This window comes from Pithys albifrons, chromosome 1 (genome assembly GCF_047495875.1).
Source record: "Pithys albifrons albifrons isolate INPA30051 chromosome 1, PitAlb_v1, whole genome shotgun sequence".
NCBI lineage: Eukaryota > Metazoa > Chordata > Aves > Passeriformes > Thamnophilidae > Pithys > Pithys albifrons.
The window spans coordinates 44229838-44250635 of NC_092458.1; the positions used below are offsets into that span (position 1 = coordinate 44229838).

At 36.4% G+C, this 20798-nt stretch overlaps 1 protein-coding gene across 15 annotated transcripts in view; it reads left to right on the top strand.

The window, feature by feature from the left end:
* The window catches only part of MYCBP2 (MYC binding protein 2), a 184352-nt gene that overhangs the window by 58771 nt on the left and 104783 nt on the right, over positions 1-20798 (top strand). For 14 of the 15 annotated variants that reach the window (XM_071549773.1, XM_071549741.1, XM_071549724.1 and 11 more), the window contains exons 18-20: positions 8802-8909; positions 16157-16276; positions 17032-17113. In XM_071549773.1, coding sequence (XP_071405874.1) covers positions 8802-8909; positions 16157-16276; positions 17032-17113 — 310 coding nt within the window. The remainder of the gene's footprint in view (positions 1-8801; positions 8910-16156; positions 16277-17031; positions 17114-20798) is intronic. The other variant, XM_071549733.1, reaches the window with a different exon arrangement.

Here is a 20798-nt window from a genome sequence, read left to right on the forward strand (position 1 = left end):
CATGGATTTTTTTTGCTGTTCCCTAGTTGAATAATAATTTTTTAATAAGTTGATTCTAAAACATTTTTGTATGAAGAGATGAAAAGACTGCAAGCCTGTTCAGTGCTATTTACCTATAACACGAATTATTTGATTATTGTAATATATTATTCCATTTCTGTTATATAATAGTAAGCAGAATTTCTTTTTATAAAATTACCTTTTCTGTATTTGCGTATATGAAAGATTTGACACAAACACTGAATTAAAAAACAAAATGCTGCCACATTTCAAAATTTTCTTATGTATTATCTACCTTAGCGTTGATTTTCCACACAAACAGTATGTACCTTAACAGGTTTTCAGTACTCTTCTTGTTTTAAAATAGCTCAGTGTCATGATCTGACAAATAATTAAAGCTGAGAGATCTAGGCTGATAGAAATTGTGATATTTTCATGAAGTATGATGATGTGGTTGGTAAGATTATTGTGTGTTGAGAAGAATAACTTACTGGGATGTTATGCTCTTCAAATTCCTGCTGTGTTATGCTCTTCAAGTTTCTGCTATATTAGTAAATGCCATTTTGATTCTCTTTTAATTAATTAGATACTGGTTTTACTCAAATACAAAATGCACCTTGAGATCCAGCTTAGTTCCTAGACTGTATGCCACTGAATCTGTTGGAGAAAATTGTGTCTTTATTTCCCGTGCATTAAGAAATTACTAGTTTTACCACAAATAAAGACTAACAAGGACAAGAAAGCTTGTAGTTGCCTATGCATATGGAAAAGGATGGATTTTTTTTTTGGTTTTAATCTTTGCAGCTCATTTTAGCTGTGAGGTGGAGAGGGGAAGCCCTTATTTGAGTCATGTTGGAGCTGAATTGCATTCTGCTGGCAAATATTAGGTGCAGCTAACAATATTTTTTTCTTAAGTCCTCACTGAATGCCTGGACATTATTGAAAGGTGCTGCTGTTCAGGCCATCAGTGATGACAGAGCTGGGAGGTAAATTTCTGTTAAAAAAAAAACCTATGACAGGGAAGCACTGAAGTTTGCTTCTATTTCTGTGGTTAGAAACAGAAGCAGAGCAGCTTATCCCTTATATATACCATCTTTCTCAAAAAACAATCAGGTTATAACAGTATCAGCACTGTATTTTTATTGTTGGCTTGATGGATGTATAGGGACTGCTGCTAAAAAGATATTGCTGGCCAGCTTATTGCACATGTTCATATTATATTCCCTGTCAAAAGAGCATGGAAATCCCATACCTATTTGGCTGTGGGAGGTAATGGTTATACCTAGTTAGGCATAACCCTAGGGAGGGTTAGAGATTAATTTCCTGGTTTGGTTCAGAATGACTTATGTGTTAGTGCTGGGAATAATATCTCAAGTACTTAGACATCCTGATTTATATAATCGGGTATGAATATTTGATTGGATAATTAATGATGATTTGCATAACCAGGTTAAAAAGTTGGCAGTTTTTTTGCTTCTCCATCCAAATGCTGCAGTTTTCCAAGAGTTGGTGCAAAGAATGGCACCATTCTTGACAACTCTTATGGTGCTGCTCTTCCCATAAGAGAGAACAAGAACACATCTCCTAGATTTTGTGTGCAAAAGGTTTTGCAATCTGAAAAAACCTTATTTATACTAATGTTAAAACAGTGGGCAGGTTGCTTAGTTCTCCCAAGAAGTTCTAGTATTTGTGCATATGTAACTGAAGAAGCCTTTGCTAGAGACTTAGCTATTTAGAAATCCAAAGAAAATACCAACCTTTTCTGAAAATACAGCTTTGTCATTGGAAAGCTGAATTAGCTCCGTTAGGGCCTTTCCTTAAGGTACACAGTGTTTAGTTTGTCAAGATTCTGATTTCTGGGTTGTAGTGTGTGAGTGTGTGCCTTTTGTTCTTTTATTAGAAACATGTCTAGTTTATGATAGTCAAGAATAGAACCCATTGCTGAAAATTGTTGCTCACTCTTTAGTTACAGTTGGTGACCTTTATTCAGTACAAATATTTCCAGTAGATCTGGAATGCTTTGTAAGCATTTCAACATGCAAAAGCTTTTTAGGTAAATATAGGAATATTTCATTCCTAAAACAGTCAAAAAATCACAAAGAAACCTCTTGCTCATTTGCCCACTGAATGTGTTGAATTAGGAGTAAAGTTTAGGACAGTGGTGTAAGAGCACAAGTGCTGCAACTCTGCTGGTTTCCACACTGCAGATTTTTTAAGTGGTCCAGTTGTCTGTGGTTCTTTACCAAAGCTCCAGATTTACTGCTGTTACAGTGATCTCTGATTTAAAAATATGTTCTAGTAATCCACTTGAATTAAGGGAGAAAGTGATGGTTATCTCTTCAGGTATGACAATCATTTAACTCCTTCATGAGGTCAGGTGTGGTCTCTTCTATGGATGAAGACAAGAATGTTTATTTGCATATGTCTGAAAATACAAAGTATGAATTCAGATACTCTGGGTAGAAGTAGTTGTCATTAATAGCTACAATATCATTGACCTAGTTCAATGTTACTGTTACAACCAGTTGACTCATTTCCCAAGTATTGTTCAAGTAGCCCTGGCATTGTTGTAAGGGACCTGTGTATATGCTGTTCAGCAGCACCACAGTGAGTGGCAAGTAACTTCAGAAATTTTAGGTGCTTATGCTGAAGATTTCTGGTTTTTATCTTGAAATGAGTCACAGCAGATTAGATTATACTTGCTATGATAGAATTGTAACCAGTAATTAATTTTTATGTTTAGAATCAGTCATTCCTGTTGCTTCACTTAAGAAAGAAGTTTTGTTTTAGTGAAAAATGAGATTCTTAAAGTGAACAGTGGAAAAAAACCATTTCAGTTAAGGATAATAAATTAATTATTTCAAAAAACTTAAAAGTTCCTTAATATTGATTATATTTCTTTGCTCTTTTCAGTGCGACAATTATGTACAGGGTGTTGAGGTGACCAGTTTTGCTGCTTTTCTGTGACAATGGTAGAGCTTCATTCACCGCTTTTCTGCTTCTGGCTTAACAGCTGTGACAGGAGCGCTGAAGAGAGTTCAAAATCAATTCCACATTTTTGAGCTGGGTGTATCACCTTTTCAGAAATAAAGCCAGCTGTGTTCATCACAGCTTCTATACTAAAACATAATATCTCAATGTAACTATTGATGGAATTATCTCAGCTTTTCACTGTCTTTCTGGTAAGAAGTGAAGGAACTGATACACCATATTGATGAAATTTTTTGGTTTTCAAGCTGTTTTGGGGCTTGATGGGAGTAGTGAGAGATGAGTATGGAAATAGTTGTACTTCTTTGTTTTCTGTGGTAATGAGGAAGTTTTATATGTTAAAATGTTCAGAAGAGGGTTAGATTATTTTTCCTTTCCTATGAAACACCAATTTTTTTACTCATGAGGACGTTGCCTGAATGGATTACAGAAATCCCTGGGCCACACTGTACTATTAATGAACCTAAGATTAACATTTACTGTAGGAGCTAATCTTGAAAGCTGTTCCTGCAAGTTTTTCAGATTGGTATTTGAAGTAATAGAGTTTAGAAATAGTCAAATATTTCAATTTACCACTTGAAGATAACTTTTTTCCAGAAGGCTGTGAGAATGTGAAAGTAGCTTTTTAAACTGTATTTCACTAGTAAGCTAAATAATACAGAATTTTTTCTTCGTATGGTGATAATAAATGGTCTCATGCTTTACTGGTACTTCACTATTACTCTTTCTCAGCTTTTGATGTAAAAAATTTAGATTAACGTTACTGAGGTGCAGATTTGGTGCGTAATTAACCAAAATTTAGCTTTTGATTCCCTTGTGGAAAAAGAAAATTAGTTTTCATCAGGCTTACTCTGCTTGCAACAACAAAAGAACCCACAGGAAACTGATTGGTCAAAGGTGCTGTGTTTTGAGACATTCTTGTCTGAGACTGCCTATATTTGGGAATTTTTTTCCTTTTTTTCTGAAGTGTAACTGATTCCATTAATTCAGTAATTAGTTTTACCATGATAGGTTAAATATCCTATAAATCTGTTTAATAGCTGCAGAAGCCACTCTGAGCTTGGAATCTGTCAGTAACACTACTCTCTTCATTGCTGAATATATAACTGAATATACATCAGAAGCATCTATTCAAATGCAATATTCTTTTTAAATATTGGTGCAACTTCTTTTTAGAATTTTAGTTAAATATTTATTTTTATGCTTTCAAGACCTGAAGGTTACATTTGTTTTAAAGTTTTCTAAACATACCAAAACTAATCAAAAAACCCCTTACGTTTTCACTTGAAACAGTAACAAACATGCATCACTTTCTTTTTAAGAATGCTTTCAAGAGAAAACTGTATATTTTTGTCCCTAATGACCAGCAAGTATGGTTTTATGAAATTGCATTGCTTTATTTGAGTCTGTGATTCCTTTTTGAAAGAACTGATTATTGTTAATAAGACTGATGTTTAAAGTAGAAATATTTATATTTCTGTTACAGTTTTTTTTCCTCAGATTTGCAGTAGACTCAATGAGAACAGTTCTGGTTAGTATTTGCTGTTTTAATTTACTTTCTGTATTTATATACAGAAATGCATCTTTCACATTTATTTAAAAATATATACAAAGTCAAGTATTCAGAAGGGAGAAAGTGTCAAAATTAGGATTTTCATACACCTTACTTCCATCTCAATCTCTGTTACTCCCGTGTTGCCCTGCATGCTTGTTTTGGCTAATGTAATGTCTTCTTCCCCTTTAAAAAGCTTTCTTCCACATCTGATTTATACAATTTAAGCATCAGTAGAAAAGAGCTTTCAGACTACAGGAAGAGGCATGTATCCTGTCTTTATTTTCAGTGTTTTGAACAAAAGAAGCAAACTGCAATTAACTTTAATTCCTGCACAGCACAATGACATTCTCCATGAATATTTCAGTCTTACTAATAAATTGCTAATCATAGTCTGAAAAATACAGTTGTAAAGGAACATGCTCCATAACTATTATCCCTGCCTCAAAGGTGTATTAAATTTTTTTTCCTGTAAGTCTATAGAAGTGGGACATTATCTCAGTATAACGTTTTCCACTTTTAATGGAACTGAAACCAAGCATTTGTCCTCAGTTCTATTTTTGGAAACACTTTTGTTTAAAGTTTGCCACCTGTTAACCCATTAGATAATTATCTTTCTGTGTTAGGGGTTTCCCTCCCTATTTTCATATTGAAAAAAAAACACCGCAAAAAAACCCCCACTGCTTTGTCTCTTAGAATTCAAGAAGCCAACCCCACATTTTTAAAGTAGAAGGTACAGACAAAACTAAGACTTTTCAGTGCAACCTTAATTTATGCTGCTTGTCTGTGTACTTCATGATACATGTCACCTTACTTTTTCAGGTAGCCTACAACATTCTGTGCACTGGTGTAGAAGTCAGCATTTGTGATAATTTATTTCAGTCTTCTGTTATCACAGTTTGCCAAGTAGCATTTGCTTAGGGTAAGATAGTACAAGGAATCAAAATATGTGTAATATAAAATCAAACATTAATCTCTTTGATAGTTGTGTCCGAGTGCTTAGCTGACCAAAAATGCAAAAACACGGAAGTGCATGTGGGTTGAAATAAATTGTGTACGTTCTCCTGTAGTCCCTCACATTATTTAATATGTACGTTCTATTTGCTAGAAAATGAAATTATTTCTGTGGTTATTTTTTTTCTCTTTACTCTTTCAATTCACTGGCAAACAATGTCTGTTTTGAAAGGCCAGAATCTTACAGGACCAATAAAGAGAAGCTCATCTTGACATTTCCTAGGCTGGGGCTTTTTAACCTTGCAGCTTAACTATGGGAAAATAGTCCATGAAAAAGCAAAGGAGAGACTGAATGTCATTTTGCATCATGTAGCTGCTGATTTAAAATAGCAGCTCCATAGTCTACCAGTAACTCCCCTTTGCTGCTCTGTGTCACTTGAGCTTCTAAAATAATTGAGAATAGGTTGTTATTCCCCATGCAGATCTATGTTAGAGGCTTCTAGAAAAGTTTTCCAAATAATACTCTACAGGCATTTTCTAACAAAATAAAGGAAGTGTCTGATGCGTGGCTAGATTGTTCCACCAGAATAACTCATAGTACCTGAGCTCTGCTCCCTTTGCACAGGCAGCCTTAGATGTAAGCAGAGAGCAGATAATGCTCTATATGAATTTCTCTGCTGTTCTGTTTCCTGTGTTGTTATTTTGGAGGGAGTGGGAGGTACTTGGCATCTTAGCAGCACATGATCAAGAAGGCAGGCATCACAAAGTAATCAAAATGTAGATGTTTCCTATTGTAATATGATTGTGTTACAGATTTAGCATGCACAAAAAGTCAGAGAGGATGATGGATTTGTGTTACCTGGATTTGGGTACAAATTATGAAATGGAGATATATTGCATTGAACTTTCTTTTGAATTCATGTTCTTTGCATAACAGTGGTAAATGTAGAGTTTGTAGGAATATCCAGAAACACAGATAAATCCTGCCTGGTCAGAAGGTTAAATTACAGAATTATCATCTTAGCTAGGGGAGGTGCAATTCCAATGAGTAACTTGGAAACTAATGACAGCATGTGCTAGCACCATGCTGGAGCTGACAACCTCTGATGCTTCCTAAACATCCTTTTTCTCCCTCAAATCTCCTATAATTCTTTTACTCACCCCAATGTACTTCACTAGCTCCTGTCCTCTGGAAATTCTCTTTTCTGCTCTTTGCTCTTGCACTGAAATACCAAAGGCTGCTTTCAGGGCTGTGTCTTGTTCCCTGCGCTGTTTCTTGTGCAGGCATTTTCTGGAACTTCAACATTTTTGCCTATGTTATCCAGAGATCACGTCTTCTGTTCAGTCACCCACAAATATCTTAGATCCACACACTTCAAGCTGCACTCTTTCTAGTCCTTGCATCTCTTTTTGCAACTTTTTTCATACAAATTTCACTTTGATCGTATTGTCCTATCCATTCTGTACTTCTTGAGCTTTTAATTTCATTAGGAACTTTGCAGTAAAGCCCATTACTTTTTTCTTATTTTCTTCTGTTGATTCACCTTTCTCTGTATCATTTGTCCTTCAAATATTTTTAGCTTTCATAATCTGCTTGTCATTTTTCTCTTTGTCCTTTCTTGCCTTTTTCTGCTCTGCCTCAGTGTACTCCTCAGTATTTCCCCTCCAGCTTGGTAAGAGGAAAGTATGGTGTAATTTTTTGCCTTAAGTCTAAACTGTGGGAAGTAGAATATTAAACACCACAAATGGCCTGGCAGAAGGTGTCTATTAAATGGAAGCTGTAATTGAGAGGAGACTGAAAGATGGGAGTAATAGCAAGACAACTGAAGGAAGAATCTGCAAGATGAAGGTAAAGCAAAAGCAAAAGATGATCTTGGATTATCAGAAGGAGTTCTTAGTTAACAAGGGTACATATTATGGAATAAAGAGTCCAGATGAATACAGCAGAACCAAAATAAAAACTCTGTTGTTCGTAGAAACAAACATGATAGAAGAGATTTTGGGCCTGTATGAATCTCAGAGCTAGGACAGCAAGACATTACTGTATTTTTTAAAACATTTTTCATTTTGGTTTTTAAGTTAATGCTAAAATCTGGGAACTTTGTGTGAAGACAAGTTTCTTCATTTCAAGGTTCTAAAGCTACATAGATTTGGCCTAATTTCCACTGGAATTTCTATCCATTCTGTTCTGTATTAATGAAGGAACTGGTGGTCTGAAGCTGATAGCAGGAAACCTGAGACAATGGGCATTTATGAAAAGTTTTGTTACTACAGGTCAGCTAAGGAATGAGAATATTGACGAATTTGCAGCAGACAGAGGAATACTTGGTTTTGAAGTTTCACATAAGCTGTTTGTAGTATGACATAAAGCCTGATTTGGGGTGCTTTTTTTTACAGACCATGTAGTGAGTGGACTTGGGAACCCACAGAACGGAGAGAATGTCACTTGGCAGAATTAGTTGCTCTTTATTCATGGTTTCTGTTGAATGTGAGACTTGTGAAAGAAGGAGAAGCCTCCAAAAAATTTATTGGTGACATGCTAAACCTGTAAAACAGAGGAGAAATGCAGATTTAAGGAACAAATTGGTTGTCCATGATCTACATATACTCAGCCTTGATTAAGCATAGTACATCACTGCCTAAGTCTAGATTTTTAAAATGAAAAAGTGGTCTGGAAAAAATCATACATACGTGTATCATCGCTTTCTTCACATCAAATCTTCTCTTTAAGGCCTCTACATAGATAGAAAAATATTTTAAAAATAAACAGATTTCAAAATTAGTAAGTAGATAAGAAAAAGATCATATGATTTGAATCATTTTCTTCATGGAACAGGTGGTTTTGGTTAGCTGTTTTCTTTATAGTTGATAACACTGCATTTTGAATATACTAATTGCAAACAGTTTTATGGTTACATTTATTAAATTCAGCATTGATATGATGGTGTTGTTCCAAATCAGTATTTTGAATGTAGTATTTTTATCTATTAAAGACAGTAATGGATATTTGCTATCAAATTTTACTCCAGTGTGAGCCTGTTGTATTTCCATTGCTCGGAGTACAGTTGCATACTTAGAAGTTCAGGTAAAACTATCACTGTGGATATTGTTTGTTTGTGTAATATTTTGTTTAGTTATCAGGAAATGGCAACTTTCTTTTATTTTAAGGCCTTTTGAATTTAAGAAAAGAAAATGAGTACAATTATTATTCTTTTTGTTTTTTCATTGTTTTTAATTTGAATTTTGTTTAACACACTGTTTCCATTTTGTGAGCTTTCCTATGCATGTGCAAAATGTTTCTCCTCAGGCCCCCTTGTATTTCCTGGTCCTATTTTTATGAACCATCGAGAACAGGCTCTAGCCAGAATCAGACCCCATCCAGCACAGCTAAAGCATAAACGGGACAAGCACAAAGGTATTTGGTCTTCCTTATTGGCTAGGGTGGAAATAAGCCCATCCTCCCAGTCACTTCTTCATGTGCTGCTTCTGTCTTTTCAAAGAACTGCACAAAATGAGTTCTGCCTTTCTTCCTGTTAGCATCCTGTTACCTGAGGAGAAAGAAAATGCATTTAAATGTTGACCTTTTTTAAAAGGTGTAAATGTTCGTTAGTCTACATCATCTTTGTTTTTATCTTTTTTTGTGAAATATGCATTGTCTTTCTGTGTGTCTTTTCTCATTTCTAATGCTGTCTCATTCCTAAGGTTCTTTAATTTTGCTGTAGGAACTTTAACGCCTTAGTGTGACTCAGACTGCTGCATTGCATTTGTGTTGGGGGTTTTTTTGTATATAGAGGTGATTACTTTGACATGTTAATTCCAGACTTGTTAATTCTAGCATAATTTTTTTTCATAGGTATGTTGTCTTTCAACAAGCCTTTTTTAAAAATAAAATATTTAAAAGAGTGTAAACGCTTCTTTTTGCTAACTTTGAATGGGGAGAATACAAATCAAAGTAGAGATTTTACTCTGCAATATTCTTGAGTTAAATGTTTTTTGCAGAGTGTAAATAAGAAGGTGCCTGATATTTCAGACATTTTTGTATGTCTGACAAGCCAATTCATTATATCTTGGATTTCTAAATGTGTAATTTCTTCAGATATAAATTAATTAAATTTTTTAGAAACACATAATTACTAAAATTACCTGTATTACTAAAAATTTCAGCAGATTTTATTAAGGTTGAGCTGGATAGATATGTAAAACAGAGGTTACAGACCTGATCAAATGAAGTAGAAAGCTCCTAAAATGCTGAGGGTCCAGAACTCTTCAACTGTTTCTAGAGAATAGCTAAATATTAAAAGAATTGTTGTATAGCATTTCAGTTGAATTAATGGAAGTTGCTGATAGTATTTGGCATGTATGCAATCAAATTGTATGACAGTTTGAAGCCTTTTAGGATATGTTTTCAGTGTGGGTGGATAATAGGTCTACCTGGTTATAAGCATACTGGATCATGAAATCGTCTTAAAGGTTTTTTTTATGGAAATTGAAGCAAAATCTGGCCCTTTGTATCTGCATAACATATATACAATTTATTTGAAGGCATGTAGTCTGAGCTTTAAGTCTTCATGGATGAAGTAGAATAATGTAGCATAGTCCCACTGGGAGAGATTGGGTGCTGAAACACAAAACATACTGAACCTCAGGGCTGTCATTTGAGTGACAATTTGCTGATGAGCAATATTCTTGAGCTGGGTACTACTGCTAGTTGTACTGCTTGCAAACCCTGGACTCCACGGGCATGTGCATGAAGGAGTATGCTCATTCTGCCTAGATCTGTACTTTTTCAGCATGTGTTAGTTTCTGGAGCTCACTTCAACTCGAGTATTTCCTTACAAGAAGTATATTCATTAGTGCCAGTTTGAGGCTTATGTTGCTTCTTGGAGTTGTAAGAGCAGTGCAAAAGTCTGTATTATGCAACAATTTTTGTCAAATATGCTCTGTAGAACTGAACATTTATTTGTGATTGAGGAAGGCTATTTGCAAAGGAAACTTCACTTTATTTTAGTTCCTTGTGTCTCATACTAAACATGCAAGGAAGTTTAGAAATAAACTTTGAGACCCTTCTCTGCCTCAGAAGGCTGCCTCTCAAAAGATGGCTATAAATTCCACTAGAAAATAGAAATGCTCCCTAACTTCTGGACAAAGGAAAACTGCTGAAGTGAATTTTTGTCAAAGTAATGGGCAAGGTGGGAATTGTGCAGAAGATGAGGTATATTTTTTATCTTAGGAGGCATGCCTCTTTTCTGGAAACAGAATGTAAATCATTATAAAGTAATGAGGCAAGAATATTGACTTCAGTAAAAGGACACTATAACACTGAAATCAGCAAGTTGTTTGTTTATTTTTAAATGTGTTGCTTTCCAAACTGTCATCCTTACTTCAGATATTTCTGCTACAATAGTCTTGTTACTCTTTACACCAACCAGACCTTCAAGATCTTTGAGCAAGGAAAATTTTATTTGACTGGTAGTACCGATGAGGCCAGTACCAAACTTGCTGGAACCTATCTGTTCCCACTTCTCCAATGTCAGCTGCAGAACTTCGCTTGATAATGTCATTTAAATTTGAATGTGGACAGCTTCTTTGGGACTGATAATAGTCCAAGATAAAAAGTGTATTTGATATGTACAATTTCCTATTATGAAATCATAGAATCATAAAATAGTTTGAGTTAGAAGGGTCCATAACAATCATCTAGTTCCAAGCCCTTTGCCATGGACAGGGACACTTTCCACTAAACCAGGTTGTGCAGAGCTCCATCCAGCCTGGCCTTGAACACTTCAAGGGATGGGGCATCCACAGCTTCTCTGGGCAACCTGTTCCAGTGTCTCACCACCCTCACAGTAAAGAATTTTTTCCTAGTAATTTACATGTCTATCACTTGTCAAATTCTTCTGTTGGATTGTCAAGTCGAAAACTCCTTCAACTTTATTAAAACAGCTGTTTTCTGGAAATCTTACCATTGTCATTTAGTCTTTGCACACTTACAGGGTCTACATATCAAGATCCTTGTTATTACAAAAAAATGCATATAAAGCATAATCATAGTCTTTCTGATCTATGGCTATGTCTCCATCACAAGTGTAAATAGAAGGGATTAGGTACTGCCTTCTTAGTATTCATGGAGTTCTTTAACACTAACCAAAATGCGCTTGTGCTTCATCTTCATTCTTTAATGAGGTGGTGAGTTTCTGGTCTGCATCTGCAGTCCCCGTGGACTTCATCACTGAGGATCTGAGTAAAAAAGATTAATGAAAGTCTGTAAAATTTTCTCAACTGCAGAAATGAACTGAGAAACAATTAAAAACAAAGAAAGTTCATTGAATCAGTAAAGATTCTGCAAGTGAATGCCATGTTTTTTCTGTATTTGTAAGTAGTGGCAAATGTTCTAGACGATATGAAAACAAATGCCCTCAAAAGGACAAAGACTAGATGAAGCTGAACCTGCATGGATGGAGCAATTTTGCAAATGATAACACAAAATTATCAGATGTTCAAGAAAATTTACTTGTAATTTACTTTCTAACTTTTTAGATGTGTGAAGCACTAATTGGAGTGAGACAGCTGACAATGAGATCCTACATCTAAGACTGAGTTTATGAATGCAAGTTTATTATCACTTTACCATAGAGTGATTGTGATTCTGCATATCATATTTCGCCTGTAGGCTCAAGTAAGCTCTTCAGCAACCTCCCAAGATTCAACAAACTTACTTTTTTGGCTGCCCACATCAGATGGATGACTTTCACAACCAGAGTGCGTTTCTTTTCCCACTGCACTGTAGCTATAAAATCAGTTACAGATACTTCAGCTGAAAAATATGGTGGACAGCCAAGCAACTGCAGGCACAGGCTGATTTGTTCAAAATATTTGAACATATGTAAACATGTATATAAAGTCTGTAAATTATATTAAGGCATTCACAACATCCTGTAAGGGTTGAACATCACAAAGACTAACCATAACTTTACCAATCCGCTTTGCTTGTGTAAACAGAACAAAGATTTTTTGGCAAATAATCTGGTCTGAAAAAAACAGTTATTGTAAGGATTTTTTATGTATAGTCATATTGCATTAAAGCTTTTTGTCTGTGGGGAGAAGGCATGTATTTAACGTCTTTAGAAGCACTTTTTCCCTCCTTCAAAGGTGGTTGGTCAGTAAGAAATGAAATCTTTACTGTGCTGGGGAACCCTAAAAAAATGGTTTTCCTCTGGTCTGGACCAAGGGTCCAAAATGGCATTCTATTTAATGTTGGGGTTGGTTTTTTTCCAGAACTCTCATTTTTACCTTGTTACTTGACTTGTTGTGGGGGCTGAGTCAGCTTTTTCCTTCATTCATGGAAAGCAGTGCTTTTTTGTGGTAGCAATATTGGCCATGATAACTTTTAAGCACATGTTATGGAGGGGTAGAATTGTCTTTGGGAGTTAAGAGTTTTCTAAGGAAAATGGAGTGCTGGTGGGGATTAGTTTGGTTCTATTTCCGGTTATCCAGCTTTCCTTCCCCACCTGTGTGAGGTACCAAAGATGAAAACCCATCTGTGAAGCTGTTCATGAAACACACCCCTTGGTGTTGACAGCAGGAAGCACTTGAGAGATTTTCCTTGTTGCTTTCTTCTCTCTGAGAGATGGAATCCAAGTTTCTGTTCAATGGTAGCCCAGTTGGATAACACTGGAGGTACTAGCTTGCTCTGCTTAAAGGTTCCATTCATTCAACAAGAAGAGTCTCTGCTTCAGTGGTCTTTTAATGCTTCTCATTCAGGAACAGTGGTTTTGGTAATACTAATTATGGAAAGAATATGTGCACAATTGTTTGAAGAGAAGCAAGTGTGTCTCTCTGTACTTACAGACTCAAATAAGCTTTCTACATCCACCTTTAACTCATATTCAAAATATTCAAAAAAACTTTGAATCTATGAAAGTAGTGAAAGGGGATGATAGCCCAGTTTATTTGCAGTCCTGTCTCAAAGTGTAAGAAGTTGTTCTCCTAGCCAGTGCTGCATTGGCCATGTAATGGAGTAGCAGATAAACAGTGTAGTCCTGAAGTATTGCTCTATAAGTAAGTAGTGATATTCTGTTTAACTTTGTGTAGTTTAATCAAATACATTTTTTTACCTGAAGAAATGTACCTGAATCTTACCTGCTTTAGTTGCAAGGTGTTTAGACTTAACCACACATAAATTATTTTGGAGTGCTTATCAAGTTTTGATAATCTAAACTCTTGAGACAGTTACTAACCACACAAAGAAGGCTGAGAGGAGTTCCATTTTGGTTTGCAGGTTTCACACTTAAGCAAAGTAAGATAAGTATGGAAGACCCAAAGGCTCTGAGAAGTTAGCTTTGGAATTTGAGAATGCCAACTTTGTGAAATTTTATACTTTAAATTTATTTCTCAGATAAGGAATTGAAAAACTTGGTTTGTGTGAAGGTACTTGTCTCCACATCTTGCCCACTGGCATTTAGGGTTTCCTCAAGAGTAGTATAGTGTAATGCTTTCTTTTACAAGTTTGAAGAATGTGGGAATATATCTAGAATCATCTATTTAAAGGTAGCATCACATATTTATCAGTTGAGAAAACAGCAGTCTCAACTTTTTATTAATAGTTGTTGAAACTCTTTAGAGCGGGATGTTTTTCTTACAATGAGGTAGAAAATGCACATGTAACCGTTTAAGTGTCTGTGGATCACTTGCTCTGCCACTGTTATGTGACCAGAACAGAGCTGCCGCTAAACTTTGTTAATATGACTGTGTGTAGGTGACATGGTTGCTGTATGTCCAGTTTGTCTCACTGTAGGAAGTGCATGCAGCCAATCCCACATTCTTACTGGACATTTGCATTCCTGGCAGATGATTGTTGAAGTGCATTTACACAGTGGCAGAGCTGAGGGAGAAGGGGAGACAGAGGTCACAGGTAGACTTCCAGAATAATTAGCTCTTTTCCGCTCCTGCCCAGAAAGCTTTTGTGAAATAGGGAAGCAGTAAGTAGGCTACCTGCTGAGTAAATAATTCTGCTGGCAATAGTAGCTGTTAGAACCATCTATGATTACTTTGACATGTAGAGTTTGGTGCAAAAGTAGGCATAATAGAAAGTTCAAAGGTACTGTAGTCGAGAAATAGTAAAATCGTTAAATACTGTGAGCTTGTTAAGGCAGAATTACAGGACTAGGGAAAAAATGCCTGTATTTTTAGGAGTTTTCTTGGTTGATAAATAGTTATTCTGTTTCTTTGTATTTGCTTGTCTTGTTAATACAAAAAAGCTGCAGACCTTCAAAAACATTTCTTCTGATGGGTGTGCAGTCTGGTAGTACACAGCTGACACTGAGGTAAACCTTAAAAATCCCATCACATTTCTGAGAGACAGTTTTTTTACCGTGTCTCCATTTCACACATATCCAGCATGTAGTACAACTATAACTCTTTTTTAATGAAGAGCACACACATTTTCAAAGGGATACTTTACCTATGCTATTAAACCTAATTCTTCAAAAGCATTAATATCTATACAGACTGTTCCTGAACTAGATGGAGATTCATGTAATGTCTGTACTCGGTCATCACTAGAAAATACCTTTGTTACTAGAACACTAAGATTTTTTAAAACTAGTTTATAAAAAAATCATGAATTTACTGTACTGTATCAACAGTTTCTTCGCAATAAAAAGAAAACTTTGAGCAATATGTTTAAAGCAGAATTGTATTTATAAACAATTTGTCATTTTGTAATTGCTATGCTTCACACAGGGAATAATGAAGTCTTGGGGTTCAGACTTCCACTGATGATTATTCAGGAGAATGTGTAGAAATTCTCAGTATAGATCTACAAATTAGCAATATGTTGAATGTTTTGTTAAGAAAGCAGTACTCAGAATTAGAGAGAATGTGAAACCTCCTTTGTACGCTTATTTTTTACTTCATGTATTTTCTCTAATTTCTCATAGACAGTGTAACTAAAGTCTAATAGATGATTTAAACATTCTGATTTTTTGAGAGGATGGTTTCTTGCAAGAAGTTTAGGAATAATACACTTCAGTGCTTTTGTCTAATGCAGGAGCAGTTTGACTTTAGGTACCAATAATACACATTATACTTACTAAAAGAAATCACAGAAACAATGTCTCCAAATGTTCCTGAAACAGACAGGAAAGTCGTGCTTTTAGTGAGTATATCTGCATTGTTAGAAATGAGCTTTGGATGTTGTTGTTAGTTACTTAAACCAAGGGCTCTGTGGCCAAGTTGGAGTCAAGTGAAATCATTAACAAGAAGTAACTGAGAAAAGTAGACTAGGGTTTAACTACAGTGCTGTCTACTTAATAGTGCTATTTTGTTGAAGAAAGAAAGTGATGGTTATTAAGCAAAGCTTCTGAAGTTTGAACTTTCTGTTCTGCTGGTTCCTTTTGTCTGCTCTCTGGGAAGTTCCTGCTTTAGAGGATGAGACGTTTACTAGTGTATAATTTTGTAGTACGTTGTTTCAAAGTAGAGTTTCTGTCATCTTTCACATCTACTTTGATGCCTCATTTTGAGCTGTCTCTCCTACTATTCTCCTTCTCTCTCCTACCTTACAAATGGTGGGGGTGGGGAGTAATTTACTATTCTTGTTCTATTTGTTTTTCTAATATAACTCTTATAGAATATATGGGATATAATTATAAGTTTTGTTTGTAGATGGAAGTGGAGAAAGAGGTGAGAAGGATGCCAGCAAAATCACAACCTATCCACCAGGGGCTGTCCGCTTTGACTGTGAACTGCGAGCTGTACAAGTCAGTTGTGGGTTTCACCATTCAGGTAAAAACAAATAAATCGAAGTTAATTAAGGCACTTTTTTTTAATGTTGCCAAACATGTTTTCACTGCTTCGTGTTTGATTTTCAATAAGTATGTATGCAGGAGTGTAAAAAGTTGAAAATATTGCAGTATCATTTTGTAGCCTACTACACTGTCATAGAATCGGAATATCCCAAGTTGGAAGGGACTGACAAGGATCAAGTCGAACTCCTGGCCCTGCACGAGACACCCCAAGAATCACACCATATGCCTGAAAGCATTGTTCAAATGCTTCATGAACTCCATCAGGCTTGGTGCTGTGACCACTTATTTGGAGAGCCTGTTCCAGTGCTCAGCCACCCTCTGGGTGAAGAACTTTTTCCTAATATCCAGACTAAATCTCCGCTGACACAGCTTCATGCTCTTTCATCACATTTAGGCTAAAGTAAGATCACCACCCAAATTCCCACATGACCTCTCTGATTCCAGCCATGAAAGGCAAATCACTGTCCTTCAACAGTGGAAAGGACTATAAGTATCATATACTGAGTTACATCAGAGCTTGTAAGCAATTTTTGAGTCAGTTCAAAACATCTGCATAGCAGACCTTTAGTCCTTCATAGAGGTGTTAGCTGTGATGGTTGGGAAATCTGGTCTAGATCTCTTACTGTTTCAGCAGGGATGATGATTTGTGCTACTCAGAAAGGCTAATCAGCACTGGTGCAGTGCCATGTCATGTGCGTGTGTCAGAAAAATATTATTTTGTTGTTTTTTTAGTGGTTTTGATGGAGAATGGTGATGTTTACACATTTGGATATGGGCAGCATGGGCAGCTTGGACACGGTGATGTTAATTCCAGGTGAGCTGGTAATTAAAGGATATGACTGTGTATTCTGTACTGCTGCATAAGAAATGGCTAAATTTCAGTTTCTCTGGAGCCAGCAAGTGTGAAAATCCAAATATAGACCTAATAAAGTTGGTAAGCTCGTTCTGAACTTACTCCCCATAACTTCCTGAATATAGATACAATAAGAGTACTCTTGTACAGGATAAGTAATTAGTTTAATACACAACAGCTTCTGTGCACAGTTATTAGCATAGCTTTATAATTGAGTTTGAAATGTTTGAGAATGACATTGAAGTCTCATTAAGACTTAATTACTTCTGTAAAATACTACATGGACAATAATTCAAATAGTATGATATTGTAAACCTAAGATTAACCTGTTTCCATTAAATCATTGACAACAATTCAATTATGATAAAGTCTCAGTTTTGTTCATCATTGATGTCCAAAATGAAGTCTCTAAACTTCAGTCTCAGCTGCATTTTGTAGTCACTGATTTTGGGTGTTGGCAGGAGACAATGGGTGCTTTCTTTTTTGTCAATGAAAAAAGAACTCGACAGAGCATGAAAAGCTGTTTGATGAACCACTCAGTATTGTCTGCTTTAGGTATGCTCAGTAGCTCTCTAAACCTTACAGGCTTGATCTCCATTGACTACAGTGAGAGCATAGATAATTAAATGTGGATGTCTTTAATGTGAAGCTCTATTTCACCCTTAGTGTCTCATCTTTAGAATCTCAAGTATTCATTAAAATAAAAAAAATCCTTTTTGTCCTTCCCTAAAAGGAAATGTGATCAAGGTCTTTGGACTTGTAAATATACCATATAACACACACACCAGGGATTTTTGTGTAGTAGGAATCTTTGGAGGCTTTGTGTATGTCCAGTAATGCTCAGTATCCTTATGTAAAAGGCATACAGAGTGGAGCATCCATGACTTGTCTTCGGTTCTGTCATTTCTCTTGTAGGAGTGAGGTGAAAATTAATGAACATCTATCCTCCTCATCTCTTTGGAGACTTCTAAACCATTTCTTTTGTCTAGTTTCTGAAGAAATCTTCATCATCTTAAAACTTTGTTTGCATTCACTAAGGCAAAGGGGGAGAGCAAAGAAAGAGAGAAGGAAGGGAAGCATACTGGAAATGTTACCTTGTATTGACTGCTGTGCCTAATGATAGTCTCTTAAACTGCTACCCCTACTCAGTTTGTGTTAGACCAATGAATGCAAATCTGTGTTTCTACCTATGGTATAGTCATACCACAGACAAATACTTTGGCTTTCCTTCCTGGAAATTCTTGGATACTTGTACCAAGCAACAATGGCTTTAGCTGGCAATAATAGTCGCTATTAGAGTGAGGCCATTTTCCGTCTTAAACACTGAAGAGGTACGAACAGCAGTGACATTTGTACTGTTAACTTACTGTCACCTGTTTCCTACTGATGAAATCACTTGGCTTTTTGGAAGGCTTTGGAGCTATTTGCTGTATTTTTCAGTATTTCAGGTGGGAAACCCCACATTGCTTATTTAGACAGGAACTGGATGAAGGCCAAATGTAGGTCCAAGTGAGATCCTGGAAGACAATATGAAAAATCTTGTTCTGAAGGATAATGCTTGACCAGAACTAGAAGCTGAGGAGGTACAACTGACGTGGCACTGACCTTTGTATCTTTCTGCATCAGACCCTAAGAGGATCTGAAAGAAAGCCTTGAAGAAATTTGGAGTATGTCCTATGCATGAGAACTGGCTATAGTACTATATTGCTGTTTAGCACCATCATTCAAGTTATAATTTCTTCATTGATGTACTTCTTTTTCCAGCTTTAAGTAGAGATCTCTCCTCTGTCCTCACAGTAAGGGATTCAGAGAAGGAAACAGGGAATCCTTATGCAGAGTTCCATCTCAGTTGGGACCCAGTGGTGCTCAGATGGCCAGCTTCTGCCAGGTCAGTGGTATGTCAGTCATGCAGTGTGTCACATTGCCTGTATTGACCTCAGGAAGGGCATCTTCTGAATCCAGGAACTGATACTCTACTGTGTTTCCGGGAGAGAGAGAAAGAGAAGAGAGGAAAAAAAGTAGTAATTTAGACAGCCTAGCTAGTGTATCTACGTATGGGGGCCCTGAAAACAAGAACTCTCAGGGAACATGCAGGAACTTTCATTTTGATCTGAGGGAGCCATCTTCATTGCCAGATGAAGCATTGATGTAAGTTCCTGGGCAGCCATTGATGACACATCCTTTCAGAGACTTTTGTCTTGCAGTGTAAAATTTTAGTCATAGGAATACATTTTAAGTCTTGAAAATGCTTAAGTATTTTCAATTCTGAACAGCTGTCCAGACATGCCTTTCTCCTTAGTTAAAGGGATTCTGGACTCCTCCATCGGAGTATGGTAAACACTACAAGTTCTTTCTCCTACTTCAGTAGGAATGAGGTAGATTACATGCCTTATCACTATGCTGGAACCATTAAATTAATCTGTGTGTGCTCTTTGTTGTAAAATCCACAGTGGCAGATGTTGATGAGCTATTCACTATATGAAAGATTTGTTAGTATGTGCTTATATTCTCCTCAAATTAACTGCCGGTGAATAGAAACTCTGGAAACATTAAATGCCTTGCAGTATTTAGTCTTGATGAAAAATAGCATGTCTTGTATTCAGGTAAGCAAAGGCCTGTTCTTTGCTGATGCTTCTCTCAAGAAGCTGGGACTTAAAAGTCCAGGATCTTTTCTGTTATTGTTCAAAATTTGCCTATGTTTTTTTTACAAACTCTTTACTTCAGCACTACAGGGGCAAGCATATGACCTGACAGTCAAGTTCCAGAAGTGGAATGGCTGAAGTAAGGTGATCTTGATAGCATTTTACTTCTGAAGGTTCAACAATAACATAAAAGAAAACTGATCAGACCTTCCATAGGTGATCAGCTCTCTTCCACTTGCAGACAAAGAATAGAGACTGTATCCTGCTAATAACTCTAGGGGAAAAAAAGGTGTTTCATCATCTATTTTTGTTTAGGAGCATGTTTCTAGGTGCAGTTTCCGATTATTTTACTCCAGTGGTGGAGTGCATGTCCTATTTATCTATTTCCGCCAAATTTCCAGTTCCCTCTAAAACATGAAAATTTCCATTTTCTTTGTAACTCTGTGCTGTCCAACTCTGCTTGCAATGGACAGAAGTTATTACTGTTTTCCTTGTACCTACTACCTGCTAACAGCCTACAGTTAACCTGTTTTTACAGGACCATAGTCAGCTGCCCCTAATGACATGTTAAGGACCTGGCAGCCAGCTGCTGGCTGCATAAAAACCATGAACAGCGATTGTTCATGCAGGATGAATTTTCAAAGACTACATCTGCTCCCAGAAATAACCTTTGGATGGATGAGGGTTTCCATCTGAACAGCCGTCCAGCATCTGGACTTTCTTCAGGATTCTGAGTTACCTAATGTTACATCTCCTGCTAATTGTTCAGCAATGTTACATTTTTCCAAGAGATCTCTTGTTACTTTCTGTATAGCTGAGTTTGATCTTTTGTGATAGATTTGTGTCACATTCGCAGCCAAAGATTTTGTGAGTTTGACACGAGTGTGTCCTTCCACTCCATTCCAGAGGAGTACTCCTTGCTTTCTCTAATCCAAATAGGGAAACTTTGGTTATTGAAACCTTGTCCAAAGAGTCTCTCAGACTCTTCAGTGTCTATTCTGAGC